At 38.7% G+C, this 18499-nt stretch overlaps 1 protein-coding gene across 1 annotated transcript in view; it reads left to right on the top strand.

Annotated features, from left to right (window-relative positions):
• Positions 1-13963: 13963 nt before the first annotated feature.
• PTPRZ1 (protein tyrosine phosphatase receptor type Z1) overlaps positions 13964-18499 on the top strand; it is a 45419-nt gene continuing 40883 nt past the window's right edge. The window contains exons 1-2 of the mRNA XM_087821335.1: positions 13964-14424; positions 14714-15081. Coding sequence (XP_087677461.1) covers positions 13964-14424; positions 14714-15081 — 829 coding nt within the window. The remainder of the gene's footprint in view (positions 14425-14713; positions 15082-18499) is intronic.

Genomic DNA, 18499 nt, shown 5'->3' with positions numbered 1-18499 from the left:
CATTGATGTGCCAACATCAATCAAGGATAAACTAAAACAGGAGATCACACACAGCCCACACAAAGGACACATGTGGAGCACCCAGATCAGGTGACCAGGGAGACTATACCACTGGGCCCCACAGGACACCTACTATATAAGGCCACTCTACCAAGACCAGGAGGAGTAGCAACTCTACCTACTGCAAAGAACAGACTTTCTTTTGGTTCATCTAGCACAACTAGGTGGGAAGAGATTAACCAAAGAATTTATATGCATGTATGCATGACCCATGAACACAGACAATAGCGTGATGAAGGCCTGTGTTCATGGGTCATGCACACAGTGGGTCGGGTGGGGGTGCAGGGCAGAAGGGATCAATGGGGGGGGAAAAAAGAGGACATCTGTAATACTTTCAACAAAAAGATAAAATTTTTAAAATACTGTCAAAATAAGGAAAGGGAAAGGGGCCCAGAATAACTATAATTTCCCCAAGGGGACTCATTATTTTACAGTAAATCTGGAACAAGAACCCAGATATCCTTGAACCCAATCCCCTGTTCTTTCACTGGGTTCTAAACAATGCAAAGAATTTGAAATAAAAGGTCTTTGTTCTATATAACTGGTTCAGGACTTGGAAAGATTGCAATTGTAGCACACTGCATATTAAATGGTATCTGGAAATTCTGAAAACTAAGTGAGATACTTACCAGGTACACAGAAAACAATAGTTCTTAAAGACAATTCTGTGGAATGAGCAGGGATGGAAATTGAAGGTGTGTGGGGGCTGCAGTTCCAAACAGGATGAATGAATTCTCGTTTTCAGGTACCTCGAAGATTCAACACCACCGTGTTCAATAGTCTTACAATACAATGTAAACCACCATTCAGCCATACAAAGCATTAAACAATCATACCAGTTGATTTCTATGACATTTAAAAGTTTACAAAGGACATTCACAAACTTTATCTCATTTAATTCTCCTAAGAATCCTGTAAGAAAAATAATAGGTCCTCGTTAACCAAGGAAGCAAATGAGGTTTAGATAAGTCATCTGCCGCACAGCAAGAAAATGATAGAACAGAGTCCAGATGGGTTCCTGTGCCTCAAAACCCACATTGGGTTTTAACTATAGAAATCTTGGTAACTGCACCATGAAGAAAAACCTTCATTAACTGACACCACTCTGCTAAAGTGCATTCTTTCCTTTTGTTCTGGGCAGGATGGCTCAATTCCAGGCAATGCTGGCGCTTGCTCCCATTATGTTACTTTCCTGAATAACCTCCTGCAAAATGTAATCATCACCTCAATTGAAGATTGAAGCTTCAATTTGTGGCAGTACGACACAATTTACATTATTTCCTTTCACTTTGAATGAATTAGTTACCAGAAATTGCCCCTAAACTACTTAAATTTTTGTAGAAATTGGTATTGCAAAATGTTGTTAGTGGGCATATCCAAGATTTGCAGGACGAGGTAAATTCTCTCTTTGAACATCACACATGCAGTAAGTGTCTAATACTAAAAGTGATGGTGAAAATGAGCTATAGGCATTAGGCACAGAAGCTGTGGAGTTGTCTTTTGGATAATCTTGTCATTGAGGAAAATCTAGTGGGGCCATACTGCCAGAAAAAAAAAAAAAAAGTGGGAGAATTGAAAAAATAGGAGACCTTGGTTTACAAAAGTTTATATAGAGCAATAAGTCTGTTTCCCATCATATAGAAAAATAGGCTAGTGTTTGAAGTTACTTCATAATAGAATAATGTAAGAGAAAAGAACAATGAGAAGGAATGAAAATCATTATTGCTAGACATAGGTGCAGTTCTAGCATAAGTTCCTTAAATGGAATCAGGGAGCATTAAAAAGAAAAGTGGTGCTATAGAGTTGTAAATCATTGATTATGATACTACTCAGCCTTGCCTCCTGAGAATTTATGATGTGTGTGATGTGTGTATGTTTTCAAGGAACTAGTATTAAAGTTGTTTTAAGTCATTAAATATTTTTACATGGTAAAGGAAAAATAAAATGCTTCAAAATATAGTAAGTGTGATCTATTTGATTTGCTTGATGGTCTCATGAGAAATTTTCCTATAGGTCCTAACCTAGTACTTTTATTCTTCGTTACGTGGAGCCATATGTTATGAAATGTACCTAATCATATCTTCATTTAAGAAGACATATTCTTTCCTGGTACTGAATAAATAGCATTTGAAGACCTGCATAAGTTTGTGGCAACACACACACAAAAAAAATCTGTTTATACTGTTATGTTTAAGGACAAGAATATAGATAATCAAAAGGCATAGGTGAAATAAATCCAACAAAATAATTATTATCAACTGTTTGATCACTCAGAACAACTCTACAATTTAAATTGGGGAGCAGGGGAAAGACTTCTTGGGAAATAAGTAATAGCCAATTAAATATATAATAGGATATTGAGTGGAACTTTTCCTGTTATCTCAAATTTTTAGCTAAGGCCCAAAGCCAAAAATTAAATGGCAAATTCTAAAGACAGTCACCCTAAAACAAAAATTTGGAAGAGATCCTTAATGCAACATTGTCTGAGAGGCTATAGGACTGGCTCTGAAACCACCAACTGGGGAAAGGTAAAGAGCACTCTGTTCTCTAAGATATGCCGTATTTGTGCTGAGAGGATTTTCTTACTTTGCACCATGCTTCTTTTTTTTCTCAAAGCCAGGTGATTAGTATGGGGAAGATGATTCCAAGTGAACCATTTAAAAGATGTATAGTGATGTCCCAATTAAAAAATATTAAATATGGTGGAATGAACATGCACATACATCTATCTGTACTCCGCATAGAAGCCTTACTAAAATAACAGTTAGAAACACTTTTTAAATAATAACACAAGGACAAATAAAACAGGAGAAAAAATAATTGCAAAAGAAGACAAAAGAAAAATCAGAATTTGAAAATGGAGATGAATGCTAAGGGATCTCCAGACCCTGAGAGCAGTGGGTCCTGAACTGTGAGTGGGGAAAGCCAATAAGCAACCCAGTTTGCACTACTGATCCCCCAAAACAGGCCAGCTGGAAACTCCAGGTGCTTTTGTAAGTAAGGGAAAGATGGTTTTAAAAACAGCAGATTGGCTGACAGTCTGTTTAAGAAGAAGCTAGAATCCTAGATCCTCTCACTTACTTCACACTTTCAGATAATCCTGCCTTCCCCAACCTGACAGAGACTGCAGGTCTTCCTCTCCAGAGAAGGTAAAATAGAGGGTAAAATACAGTATTCATGGAATGAGAACAGAATACTACGTTTAAAGTACATTTAAATAACAAAAAGAGTTCTTGAAAATGAAAAATATGATAAAAAATGATATGATATGAAAAATATGATAAACTCAGCAAACATGTTAGGAGTTGAGAAAACTCTCCCAAGAAGCAATAAATAAAAGAGGTAGGAGAGAAAAGAAAAATTATTCCTTGACTGTTTCACCTACAATAGAAATACCATAGGTTTCTGGGTTGCTTACACATAACAGAAATTTATTTCCTACCATTCTGGAGGTTTGGAAGTCTAAGATCAAGGCATTGGCAGATTTGGTGTCTGTTCAGGACCTGCTTCCTAATTCATAGACTGCCTTCTTCTCGCTATAACCTCACAGGGAGAAGGGGGAAACTTTGTCTCTTCATCTTTTTAAGGGCACCATTTTTATCCTTGAGGGCTCTCCCCTCATGACTTAATCACCTTCCAAAGGCTCCACCTCCAAATACAAGCTTAAAAATTAAAAGATGGACACTGCCTTATATGAAGGAAAGTGGTATTTTGTTCCCTTGTTAGACATCTGCCTAGGCTGTAGAATTGCTAGTCTATACCTTTGCCTACCTGAGTTGAGGAAAGTAAGCACAGGACTGAAAGGAGAGAAGGCAGCCAAGTGGAGTAGCCAGCAACATTGGCAGGGCCAGGATACAGGACTGCCTGGTGTAGTAATTTTCTAGCTGTCATAAAGAATCACCACAGATCTAATGGCTTAAAACAAGTTTACAGTTCTGTAGACCAGCACTGGTCTTACTGGCTGAAGTCAACGTGTCATCAGGGCTGCCTTTCCCCTGGAGGATCTAGGAAAGAATTCATTTCTTTGTCTTTAACAACTTTCAGAGGTCACCCACATTCTTTGGCTCGTAGCCCTCTTCTTCCATCCTCCAAGCCAGCAATGGTCAGTTGAGTCCTTTACACGTCACATGACTCTGACCTAATCTTCTGTCTCCCTCTTCCACTTTAAGGGCGCTTGTGATTACATTGGATCCACCTGGACAACCCAGGATAATCTCTCATTTAAAGTCAGCGATTAGCAACCTTAATTCTGTCTGCAAACTTAAATCCATTTGCCACGTAATATGACACATTTATAGGTTGTAAGAATTAGGCTGTGCAGATCTTTGGAGGGATCATTTTTCTGCTCAACACATCTAGGGATGCAATGGACAAATCAGAAGGCAGCTGAGCTTCAGTCATCTTGCCAGTTCACCTGAGAGGAATTCCCACTGATGTACTAGAGGGTAGTAACTAGCCATAAGGGTCTGTGGGGTAGACCAGTGTTGTAGGCTTTAATGGGGGAAAGCTGGATACAAGTCTGGATCATGCACATAAGAAAACTTTGTAGTGACGAAGCTCCAAAGAATCTATATATTTGCCAAACCATCAAGAGTTAAACTTCAAATACCCTCCAAAAGACACCATCAATCAACGATAGAGAAGCGGCAAGAACCAATCAGAAGAGGATTGTGTCTTCATACAGATAAGTGGTACTATTCTATGATATCTCTACCCCAAGCCCAGAAGAGTCAGAGCTTTTAGAAGATTTAGAAGAGGGAATCCTATAAGATTACACCACCACCACGCTACTTGAGTCTATGTCCCCGGAGAAAAAGAAGAGCTTTGAATTCATACAATAATGATACTGCAGGCTCGATTGGAGTTTTAATAAACAAAAGCGTTTGGAAAATTTTCAGACTCTGGCCAAGATGCAATAAGAAGTGGGAAGAGCAGTTTATAACATAGTAACTGTTGAGGAAAGTCAGTGAAAAAACTCAAGATTCTCATACTTTTTACTTCTATGAGTCCATATTCTTCAATACTCTGCTACAGGTATATGAAAATCTGGAAAGCCAGTTCAATTTGTATGTAATCTAAATTACATTAGCTCTGGGGAGTATAAAAGAGGAACACCATGCCCCTTTGCCGAGCTGAAGGACCGTGTTCTTTCCTCAGGCTCTTGACTTATTTCCAGCAATAGATCTTTTTTAAACTATATTCTTACTGTAAAATGAAGGAAATATGGCTCAAGGTAAAAGTGGTAAAATTATTTTTTGTTTCCTAAGCAATGATAGAATAATCAGTGCTATTATAAATACAAGTGATGAGTTCATGCCTTCAAATCTTAAAGTATATAAATGTAATCAATAATTTTCTAGGTTAAAAAAGCAGATAAGAATCAGAGATGATTTGCTTTTATAATACAAACTACTTGCCGTGCTGTCATATTCAGCCCCTTCATGTTATTCATCCACCCTCTTCAGCCTCCTATGAAGCCCATCAGGGATGAGCAACATAACAGTTTGTGAGCTGTCTCCATTCTGACAGTGGAGATTTACATATATTTCCCTGAAAGACTTTAGAATAATTTTTAATATTCAGAACCTAAGAAAAGATAGCAAAACTATTATCAATCCAGTAGGCAATCATAAAACAGTGCGCTCTATTGATTTTGAGTTTCTCTATATCTTTTTTTTATGCTCTCATTGTCTCTCCTCCCCCCCCTTTTCTTTCTGTGTAGGAGACATCTATTTTACCCATATTTGTTTCTCCTTTTCTTCTAGGCACACTGAAAAGCTGGTGGGTTGAAAGGAAAGTAACATATATCCTATCTGTGTGGAGATATTTAAGTTGGCAGTGTAAGACCCACCAATACTCTCTTTCCCTGAAATTGTGAAAAATGCATGTTGAGAAAGAGATGCCAAAAGCATAAAACAGCCTGAATTCAAGGCAACTACCCTGGCAAGTAACTTGAACCCTACGCAGGCTCCAAGTGAGCAAGAAATAAATTTTTTTCAGGTCAAAATCACAGATCTTTTCATTTTCTTGGTTACTGCAGTATAACCCAGCCCATCCTGACTTATACTCACTTTGTATTACTTATTTTCTTCCATTTGGGTTTTTGTAATTTTAATTTGCTTTCATCCTTCAGTATTTCTTCATGTTACTTAACATGCTTGATCAATCTTCAACTTTTAACTTGCCAAGTATACACATATAAAGATGTATAGGTATTAATGCTATGAAGAGCAAGTTTCTTTGGAATATAAAGCTAGCAGGAATCTTGTCAATTCTGGTTGAATGACAGGTACTCACTAGGGGATTGGGTAAGTACTGGCCTACTGCTGCTTGTGAAAGAGGCCTTCCTATGGCTAACTAAATCTGAGATGTGTTTATGAAAAAAGCATACACGACTGGGATCAGAGAAACTCAGTTTTTAATTCCAATTCCACCACCTCAAATTCTTTGAGTAATACTAAACTTGTTCCACCTTGAGAAACATCTACAAAATGGGGAAGTGATATATCAAATTTGGGTTTTGGGTGTGATTAAAGATAACAATACAAAACATTTGGTGTAGAGTTGATAGTCAGTAAAGGATATGTGCTATTATTATGTTCTGTTTTCCCAGTAAGATTTTGAAGATTACCAGGTGCTGGAAGCTTCAGGGAAGAAAACAAAGGTACTAATTGTGCCCCTTTGACCTTCAGCCTCGATGTCTCTTTCTGCTCAACTCTCCTACATTGACTTCTCAAACCCTTTGAGGGATAATTCCAAAATATATCTACTTAGGTAACTATAAAGAAACACAAGTCAGTATTCTCCTAAGGCTAACAATAATCTTATTTGAGCAGATGGCATGCTTAATTTCCTGGAATGATGTTAATTCCTTGCATCACACACTGTTCATGTTACTGCCATTTGGCATGCAACAAGCTCTGTAAAATGTACTTTGTAAAAAGCAACATAGGAAAATGTTTCCTAATATGTAAGGCATCTGTCTGAGTTTGGTAGGGGGTTAGCTGGAGTAGAATCCCTTTAGTATCTTCAGGAAGATGTAGTGTAGGTTAATGATTAAATATATGGTTCACACCCAAGGTCTGTCACTTACAATCTTTGTGACCAATCAAATCATTTTTGTCTCAGTTTTCCCACAATGCTGGGATGATGGCAATGCTACCCACATCATAGTTTTTACGGAGAATTAAACAATTATATACAACACCTTTAGAACATTTGGCACCTCATATGTGCTATATGAGTGTGGCTATAATCAATATTATAATAGAAGGAGATATAGTAGAGTTAATAATTAGTTTTTTAGAACTTTGGTTTACACCAGCTTCTCAACCGTATATCTATATAGTTATATTCTTTCTTATGAGAATAATAAGAGAATCCTTTAAGACTATGGAACCTCCTTAGGAACAGGAGAAACTGTCTAGAACTAATGTAAGCAAAAGTGGATGCTTAGACAGATTTTGGCCAATGGCAAATTTCAGGGTTTTGCAACAACCCCAAAATATAGATGCTTCTTAACTCTCAAATTTTTAAATAACTAAAGGTCAAATACTGCTGCTGGAAACATCAGAAAAGATTGAAGTCCCCAGGCCTGGCTGGTTCTCTGCTTGAAAGGAATCAGCAGAGGAGTTAGCTGTGAAGGAAGAGGGAAAAAGGTTGCCATAGGTGGAAATGAACTGGAGATATTCTAGGCCTACTAGCCATGCTGTCAGTCAAAGAACAAAAACAACTAAGTTCTAAGTTAAGGCAAATGTGTTATGAGCAGTCTCATCTATTATCATAAAAAACAGCCAGTAAGGCAAGAGAAAGGGATGTCTCCTGAGTAGGGTGTAAGTTAGTGTCCAGGAAATGACAGGGAAACATCCAGGCTGCAGGCCGATGGATTGCATAGCTCTCTGGAAACTTATCAAACTCAGGCAAGAGAGGCAGCTAGTAGCATTGTTTTGACAGCTGCCCATCTTCAATAAATTAGTTCATGTATTTAAATATTTAAATTAAGCCCATTGATTATCTACAGAATAGAATGTAAGAGTAAACTGTTGGATTTGGTGACTGATTCGATGGGGCTGGTGAGGAGAAGAGGCCTAGGCTTCTCAGGTTTTATAGACCATAGAAAGCACCAGTTTTGGAGGAATGATGAGATTTTAGTTTCAAGGTGCACTGCACTTGCAAGACCATTAGAATGAGATATATATTTTTTTACCCTCTAAAGACCACTATTGGTGGAAAAACGAAGGCAGAAACCTAACGTTAATGCTTAGAGAGAGATTGGAAGGCGAAAAATTGGAGATGATTATAGTCCATTCTAACAAGAGCATTATGAAGACACACCTGGTCTTATAATTATGATGAGATATGCAGAAAAACAAAAGAATTTTTTAATGAAAAAATATTTAATACCTTGGTGAGAAGAATAAATTGGGAGGGAGAGATTCAAAGAAATGATGGGTCATTGACCCTAGAAGAGCCAGTGGGTTCAGATCAACCTTGGAAGAAGGAGCATTTAGCAAGAGAAGAAAAACCTCATTATCTAGGGTTGGAGGAAAGCAGAAATTCTTTCTACAAGTGAAGGGGACTGATTTATTTTCTAGGTCCCTAAGGTCAAGTGGGTGGCATTATAGAGAGATAATATTCAGGCTAAAAATAAAGGTGGACAGAATAGCTTTTAATGTTGTCAAAGTATAACGGAATATCTAGAGTTGTTGTATGTTATTTTTTATTGGAAGTAGCCAAGGAACAGCTAAATGATTATTTATTAGAAATGTGTATGCATTTGAAATAGAGTGGCTGATTCCAATGACCCAGTCCAGTGCTGATTGTCTGATTTTCAGAACTTGTTTTACACATTTACTCTCCACTTTAACACTATTCTGTATATTTTTCAAAGGCTTAGAGAGCAGGAAAATATTGATTTTAAATTAAGCTTGTGAAAAGACTTTAAGTCCTGTGCTTGCCTCTGATAAGAGAGGGAAAAGAATGTTTTCACCTTTATATGGCAAGGAAATGAACGTAGCAATAAACCTAAATTTGGCCATATGAATCTTTGTAATGCAATGCAAACTTGAGGATACATTCCCTTGCAACTTATCTGAATAATGAAGTTCAGATCATGGTAGTTGTGGGGGAAGAAAAATATGACTATTTACAATAGAGATGGTGGTGGAATAGGTAGAAGGGGGAAGCACAATGTAAAAGAGGAGTCACCTCTCCCATTCTAAAGAATACACTTCTCTTAATACAGCTAACAATTATCTTAATACAACCAACAATTAACAATATAGCATACTGCTGATTTACATGAGCTCCTCAAATAAAAGTTCCCACTATAGAGACTAATTAATTCTTTTTGGATAATACTTTTAAATCTTTAGAAGCAATCACTAATGCCAGTTCCTATTTACTGATGTGTACTCCATATTAGATATTCATTTTGGAAAAATTACTCTGATAATGAATATGAACTAAAAAGTAGAAAGACTAATGGCAGGAAAATCTGTGGGAAAGCAGGTACACTATTCTATTCAAGAGGTGCAGAGCCAGTAACAAGAGGATTGGAGGGAAGGAAGTTGTATCTGAAACTAAACATTTTCAAAATCAAGAGCAACTTTTCCAAGGAAACAACATGGATCCAGCATGGATTATTTATTCTCAAATGATATGAAGTGGCTCCTACTGATCACTAATTCATTTTCTAAATGATCATAAATCATGCTGTTAATAAAATATTTGGAATCAATAAACTTCTTTGATAAGTGCAAGAAGCCACCAAAGAAAATGGCCTGAAAGATGGTTGGCAAAGTAATTTAAATCAATCCAACTACTTTGCCAACAAGTCATTTTAATTTATAGATATAAATACAAATATAGACATAGATATATACATATAGAAAAAGAAGAAATAAGAAAAAAGAGAGAATGATACAGGTAAAATATTAGAAATTGGAGAATTGTAGTTCAGTGTAGGTTCATCGATTGTAAGAAGTATACATGTGATGTGGGATGTTGACAGTGGAGGGGGCTGTGCATGTCTAGGAGAATAGGAAAAAATAGGAACTCTCTCTACTTGCTGCTCAGTTTTGCTGGGAACCTAAAACTGCTCTAAAAAATAGTCTATTTAAAAAATCAGAATCATTTTTAAATTAATCAAATGAAAAGTTTAGTTCAGGATAAAGCAAGGCTCAAAACTTTTAATACCCTTAATTTTTTAAAATTACTTTTTTTAAATATAACTTTATTGATTTCAGAGAGAGGAAAGGAGAGGGAAAGAGAGAGATAGAAACATCAATGATAAGAGAGTCATTGATCGGCTGCAGCCCACAACCTGGGCATGTGCCCTGACCGGGAATCGAACCCCGATCGCCTGGATCCGAGGTCAATGCTTAACCGCTGAGCCACACCCGGCCGGGCATATGGTTATTTTTTCTAACCACTATTTTAAATTGAAAATATACAAAATGTATAAATAAATTATTCTAATACACAGAGGAAGAATTATCCTGAATATGTTCCTGACATGGAAAAAAATGTTTCTTACCTTTTCATGTTCTTTAATACAGCTTTAATCACTAAATTATATACTTTGCATATATAGGTTTAAATCATTTTATGTCATGATAATATACTAAAAGGCTAAGTATGTAGCTCACTGTGGTTTTCTTTTAAACATAATTACCCCTTCTTCAGATGCACTCAGAGTGCCAAATCACACTGGGCTCTGGATTTATCAGTGAGGATCCTCCCACCTGTTTTATGCCTGATATTGTTAAAAGGAAGTAATAGCCCATCTAGCTAAACTCCTAAGGGTCATTAGGAACAAATGTGCAAAACTCAGGCAGGTTCCTACCTGTTTTTTAGGTAGAAAGTTGCTAGTAGGACAAATCCAAATAAAAGGTTTGGCTATGTCATAGAAAGTAAAATTCCTCTTCAGTCTTTTCAGACATTTCACTACAAGAATACTGAGTACATACCATTGTGTCAATCATATTTGTAAAGTGCAAAACACAAGATAAATCTATCCTCACAAATCTAAAATACTTGGTCTCAAGTAAAATGAGATCTGCTTCTGACACATCTTGTAATCACAAAAATAAAATTTACTTCTAAAGAAATAAAATTACATTCTCGGACTGTAAATATTGAGTTGATCCAACCAAGTGATTTCTGCTCAAATATATGTCAATAACAACGGATGGAAATGGACATACAGAACTTCCTTCCTGCATGTGAGACCTCTGGATGCCCACTGAAACTTTGGTCCCACTTGAGTCAGCCACTTCTTTGGCTGAAACCAAGATGAAGACCCTCTAGAAGATCTGAACCTTCATTTAATATTTAGGAATTAAACAAAGATTTATGGTAAAAGCAAAGAACTCTAGGACTCTCTCTTAAATTGCCATTGGCAGCCTCTGGATGCATTTCATTCTAAAATCCAAGATGATAACCCCCAAACAAGCAAGATGTTTATTAAATTATTGAGCTCTCATATTAATTGTATCCTTTTTTGTTTTTATTTTTGAAAAAAATAAAGTATTCTCCCAGGAATGTACTGAACCCTGTGTGTAAATATAAACTTCCAGGACTTAAATGTGATTGACAAGATAAAACATAATGTAAATAAACTTTACCAGTACCCTCCATATGCATATATTATAGATTATAGAATATATGTCTAGATATACAAAATATATAAATTTATAAATATATATTTACAAACATAAATATATAAAATGTAATCTATAGAACTATATATCTCTATCAATTGATCTATATATGGATACATAGGTAAACAGGTAGACAGATGATAGATTCAGATTCTGATGTGGTTTTACAGCTTTATAACTTTCAATCACAATAACTAATGAATATTAAGCAACACATCCCCCATAATGACCATGACCCCCATAAAATTGTAAACTGTGAGATACAATATGCTTTCGATGTCCCTGCCCTTCTGGTCTTCTCTTCTCCAACACCTGGGCTGTTGATCTATTTTTCAAGGACCTGAACCACCCGAGCCTCCTACTCCATCACCCTCCCCAGGACCATCAGATCCACATTGGCTGGTTCTCCAAGTCAGCTTTCCATTGCTGTCAGTCATATAGAATCGGTTGTCATCCTGCTCCCCATACAAACCTCAATAGCAACTTGACAGCTCTCTCAAGGTGTCTTCTGTACCTTCCTAGAAGAATGACAATAACTTTAACTGAGAACTGAATTAGCAGAGACCACAGGATCCACCTGTCCTTTTTACCAGGGTAACTTTGATTTCAGCAGTGCCGCTCAAAAATGACTAGTGATATGACTTTTTGGCCAAGTAAGAGGGGAGTTGGGGTAATTTTTGTTATTGTTGGATTATTATGGAAGACTAGTCAGGTAGACTTGATAATTGAGAACTTATGGAGCAGCATTTATGACCCTGAGCAAAACTAGCATATAAACAGCTGAAGTTCTTGGAAGTTTCTTTTGTGTTTCCCTCTTGCTTAGCATTTCTTGTATAAGCTCCTCCACTTGTTAATCGATGTTTCCCACTTAATCTGCTCAAATTTAATTCACACTGTTCTTATAGCATATGACTCTGCTCCTTTCATTCTTGTCCCCGCACTTTTGATATAAATTTTCCCTTGCTAGTCCTTTCAATTAACTACACATCTTTAGGAAACCTCTTCTGCCCATTCCAGTCCATAATAAACACTTTCTATGACCTCTCAGTGCATTTCTAGTTTATATATGCATTCTTGCTGTGTTAGCAAAAATGTTCGTCCTTAGTGGAAACTGAACAATCAACCCCCGTTATAATTCTTTGCAAAGTTGCAGTATTTCTATTTTATTCATGAGAGGAATAAGATCAAGAGTCAATTTCTTAAAATTTATATGTATTCCTGAATAAACATTCTAGATCGATTTGAAATTTATGACATGATTACATCAATTCCTGTAGTAATAGCAAATAGTATTACTGCCTCTGCACATTTAACCTGGGGTTCAGAGGCTGTGGATATTAGTGAGAACAGACGGCAACACTTGAAATACACTCAGAACCTGATTTTGTACGTAGTAACTTTCTTTAAAAATCGAAAACTAAAATACTATTTTTGAGACAAGAACAGGAGCACACACTGTGCAGATAACCTACATCAAATGGTTGCTAAGAATACAAGAGGTAAAATCAGAACTTGATTTTCTGTGTCTTGGAGTGCACTTCCAGAAAGCTCCAAATTCGGTCTCATATAAGTAGGAAAAAAATGTTCTTATAGTTAAGGGATATATAAATGAAAATCTTTGAAAAGTGCATGAATTTTCAGGGCGCTGCATTATCTCTTCACTTAGTTAATTCAACAAACATTTAGGGAACACCTGCTGGCTCTCTGCCTCTGTGTGAGGAGCTAGGTTATGATAACAAAGGCAAACTCCCAGCCGTCGAGGCGCTGACAGTCTAGACCCGGAGACCACCACGCGAACCAGCACGCACAGCGGACATTTCCAGCTCGGAGGCGGCAGAGGCGCGTATGATATTTCTTTTGTTTATCCTTCAATCCAGCAATTAAAAAATCTTCCCTTGCGACCCACTGCAGTTGAAAGTTCCTCCAAGCCTGGACACCGTGGAGTTTGGGGAAGGGGCAGGGCCTGACTGGTCGCACAGTCAGGGCCGGAGATTATTTGCAGCCAACTGCCCTAGAAGTAAAGGGGTCAAACTCCTTTGGAGATTTGGAAAATGGAAAGGAAAGGGGGCGAGAGGGCTCCCCGATTACGCAGGCTTCCCCACCACTTTCTGATGGGACCTGCTTAGCATCTGCAGGGAGGACAGCAATAAAATGGAAACATTTCCAGGAGTGAATCCCAAGGGTCAATCTCTGGCTGTGCGGGGCAGTGGGGATCTTAATGACTTGACCAAGGAGCCTTAATGAAGAGACCTTTTCTCCGAGAGGATTCTAACCCCAGCGGGTTCCCCTGGGGCTCCGTAGCCCAGGGGTCAGAGCACTGGTCTCCTAAACCCCTGCGGATCCCACTAACTCCAGGACAGGAAAGCCCCTGTCAGGGGCGGGGAGGGGGGATGTCGCCCTGCGAATCTCTACATGGGAGCAGGGACCCTGAGCTACACCGGCGGCCCTCAGCTCCCCGCTCGCGCGACCCCTGCGGGAGGCTGGCTCCCGGCGCCGCGGCGCTGCGCCCCCGCCCCGCCCCCGCCCCGGCCCCGGCCCCGCCCCCGTCGTGCGGCCGCGCGCCCAGCCCGGCCCAGCGCGCACCCGCCCAGGCGCCGCCGCGCTCCGAGCGCTCAGACGCGGTCGCGGCAGCCCGCGGAGACCCACTCCCGCCCGCCCGCCCGCGGACATGCGCCTCGGCTAGTGGCTCCCGTTCCCACGAGCACTGCACGCGTCCTTCTCGATCTCGATCATTTCTCCCTCTCTCCCCCTCTCTTTCCCTCTCTCCTTCTCTCTCTCCTCCTCCCTCTCTCTCTACCTCTTTCTCACACACACAGACACACACATACACACACACTCTCACATCAATCTATACATCTATACGCTGGAGGAGAAAACATTTCCTTCACGTCTCCTCCCTCTGCACCCGGAGAAGCTGAGCAGCTGCGTGGGGGGCGCCCCCGGATCCTCTGGAAATGCGAATCCTAACGTGCTTCCTCGCTTGCATTCAGCTGCTCTGCGTTTGCCGCCTGGGTAAGTGATGAGACCTCGGGGGTTTCCCGTCGGGATCCTTTGGGGCACAGGCGGGGGTATCTCGGAGCGTTAGGTACTCGCCGCCGCCCCCATCTAGCACGGAGGAAAGAGGGACGGTGCGCTCGGACCCCACGGGGTGTGCGCGGCGTGGGAGAGCGCGCCCCCTCCCAGCCTCTCGCCTCCGCCGCCTTCCGCCTGCTCGCGGGGGTTCGTGCTCCCACCCGCGCGGAAAGACGGGCGGTCACTGCCCTGCCCGCACAGCTCCTCTCCCGCCTGTCTTGCAAAGTGTGGGAAGAGCCTGCTCGGTACACAGAAAAAGATAAATACAACCAGAAAAACAGCCACGGTGCGGGGCTGCATACTACATCGCGTTTTTGCTGTTAAATTCATGCTACGGATGTTATGGGCTTGAATGAAAAATACACGTGTCTGATGCGCATCACACACACACACACACACACACACACACACACACACACACACACACAGTCATACAATTCCTGAAAGGTAGTAACAGGAACAAGCACCAACCTGACTTTTCAGTGTTTTTTAGTACTTTTTATTTAGTCACATGCAAGTTTAGGCAGTTTATAGAAAAAAAGTTTCAGTTAAAATTTCTGTCACCGTTCTTCCACTGGTGCCAAAGATAGAGGAGAGCTGCAGGTTGATGTATTTATTCATGGATTCATCTTTCACCCACCACCTTTTAGGTTACACATGTAATACTGAAATTGCATTCAGAAATAGCCAGTTAGAGTGATCAGCACAGCTGAACAAGTTCAAGTGTTCTGGTCATTTTCCAGAAGAATTGTAAGATTGGATTTTTGCATTTTATTAAAGAAATGTCTTTTTTTCCTTTAGGAGGATTTCCTATTACAATGACTGTAATAGATATGGAGGCACACACCTGAAAGTTGGAACATCTACCTACATTTATAAGTGCACCTACTCATTTTAGAGGATAACAGGGTTTTGTTCTGTTTTGATTTTAGGAAGTTCATAACAAAGTAGATATTAATCTACATTTTCTTTCAATAGATGGCACTGCTCTTGGCACAGTCATCTTTACAAAAAGAAATCATTTCATTGCAAACATGGAGATAATTTTCAATAAATAGAACACCCCCCCCCCCCATACATGGACATAATTTAAATCCCAAAAGCTTTGTGGAAGTACTCAAGGGTGATATGATGCACACAGCAACTTTTAAGACTTGCAGGGGATTCTGGTCCTGGTTTTCTCTAACATCATGCAGTTGATTCTGGATAGGGGAAGACATTTTTTGAAAGTGTTGTGATCATCAGATACACACCTGTTGAATTTACATTTCCATTGTAGATCTGTTTTAACAACAAAGCCAAATTGCCTTGATACTTAGATTATTATTCAAAGTAAATCTCACTGTAGTATAGAAATAAATCAGAGAAAACTGCTTTGTATGCCTTCCAAACCACATTCCCTGAATATATGACGATTTTTTTTATTAATTGAGGTATAATTCACATGGCATACAATTCATCTTTTTAAAGTCTACAGTTCAGTAGTTTTGGTGTTTTCACAAAGTGATGCAACCATCACCACTAATATAGGACATTTTAATCACCCCCAAAATAAACTCCATTAACAGTCATTCCTCATTCTCTTGACCCCAGCTCTATCAACCTCTAATCTATTATCTCTTCTATAGATTTGCCTATTATGAGCATTTCATTTAAATGGAGTCATATAATATGTGGCCTTTGGTGTCTGGCTTCATTCACCTAGCATAATATTTTCAAGATTCATCCATGTTGTAGCCTGTATCAGTACTTCATCCCTTTTTGTGGCTGAATGATAGCCCATTCCAATATGCTGCATTTTGCAGTTTCTCAATAAAGCATTATTTGTAACTTGTTTTTGCTCATTTAGATTTTAGTTTATTGGATATTTTCTTTAACGCTTTGATGATGTTAAATTTAGTTGTAAAGGATTTAATTAATTGTTTAAGAGTATCACAAGTTTATGTGATTATGTTGAATGCTAGCCTGTATTAAAACTCAAATTGTGTGGGGTGGTTTTTTTGTTGTTTTTTTTTTTTTTTGAGACTGGCAGTTGACTCCTTTATTACCCTTTCTCCATTTTAAAAAAGTTGGCCTTTTACAGTGTTGCCTACAGGCTGACCTAGGGGCCTTGGTAACCTCAAATCTGATAAGTATCTTGATCTTAAGGTAGCACATTTTGAAAAACTGAGGCACATTATCTACAAATAAAAAATTCAGCCTCCACTTCAATTATCTTTCCCTTAACACCTGCTCTAGTATTCATGGATGTGTTTGTTACTCATCTTCAGTACCCTTGAAGCCAACAAGAGGCCTGGTGCATGTAACAGTTGCTCAGGAGAGGTCTGCCTACTGAGACTTGCTGTGCAGGGTGACAGCTCCGGGACAATTTGAATGTTAGGCTGCCATTCTTATCATTATCTGTAACCATTTATAGAATTCACTACCTGTTCATTATTAACAATTAAGAATATCTTAATAACCTTATAACTTTTTGTCCAAAATGTCCTGATGTTTTGAATGAACATATAGACCAATTACTTCTTCCAAATAACTTCAAAACAGAAAAAAATCTCATAAGATTATTTGGACTGAAACAAATTCTTTCCAAATTACTACTAGAGACTAAAGAGGAACGTATGGGTTTTCTTTGGGTGGGGGGTGTTAAATATATTGTGACAATTCTGGACAATTCTACCTGGACAATTCTGTGAAGATTGGCCTGAGGCCTCAACTGTTTTTGCCAACTAGCTAGATCCCACTTCTCAAATTTTAGTGTGCATCAGAATCACCAGAAAAAAATCTTTAAAACACAGATTTCAGGGCCCACCCTGACAAGTTTCTGATTCAGTATGTCCAGAGTGGGACCTGTGAATCTCCACATCTAACAGATTCCCAGGATATGCTGATACTATGGTCCAGGTCCCCACTTTGACAACTACTGAGCTAGTTTGAAATGTAAATATTAGCATAATCTCTGGATTATTAACAAGTTTTTACTGTGGATTTGATTTCTGATACCTGACTTAATATTATTTTTTTAAAATCACATGAGTAATACAACATTTAATGTTATTTAGCCAAAGGAGATTCTTAATAAGAGAGGCAGAACTTAAAGATGACTCCAGGATAATTCCCTGAGTGAATCTGAACCTTCTCTAAAATAATTGAGAGCTTTTCTACTAGGTGGAGAACTAATGTGATGACTGTATGACTCTAATTATTATTTAATCTTGACCCACTGAACAAGTAATAGGAAAAACTGCAGTGGCTTTCCTGTAAGGAGGCTTAACTGTGAGTCATAGAGGAGAGGTAGCTGTTTTAAAAGATTTTAAGGAGTGCTCACTTCGGCAGCACATATACTAAAAGTTTTTAAGGAATAGTTCCTTTGAACTAGTGAGAATTCAGGATCGTTGAATTGAGTTACACCCCTGCAAGATACACAAAATTTAAAAGTTTAAATATTATTGTTAAAGGGAGGGTGGGGGCTAGGTAGAGGTGAACAAGGGGCAGGGGAGGGAAATGGGGACATCCGTAATAGTGTCAACATTAAAATTAAGTTAAAAAATAAATATTATTGTTAAATATATAATGAATCAGATTCTGAACTTTTAAGTCATGTTTTACTGCTGTAAGGGCCACATTAACTATAAATTATACCCAATTCCTCTGCAAGGATTAATTGCTTAGTTTGTCTTGAATATGAAGTCGGTGGAACCCAGTTT

Source organism: Miniopterus natalensis, chromosome 10, assembly GCF_054644295.1.
Source record: "Miniopterus natalensis isolate mMinNat1 chromosome 10, mMinNat1.hap1, whole genome shotgun sequence".
NCBI classification, from domain to species: domain Eukaryota; kingdom Metazoa; phylum Chordata; class Mammalia; order Chiroptera; family Miniopteridae; genus Miniopterus; species Miniopterus natalensis.
This window is presented reverse-complemented; position numbering and strand designations above follow the sequence as displayed.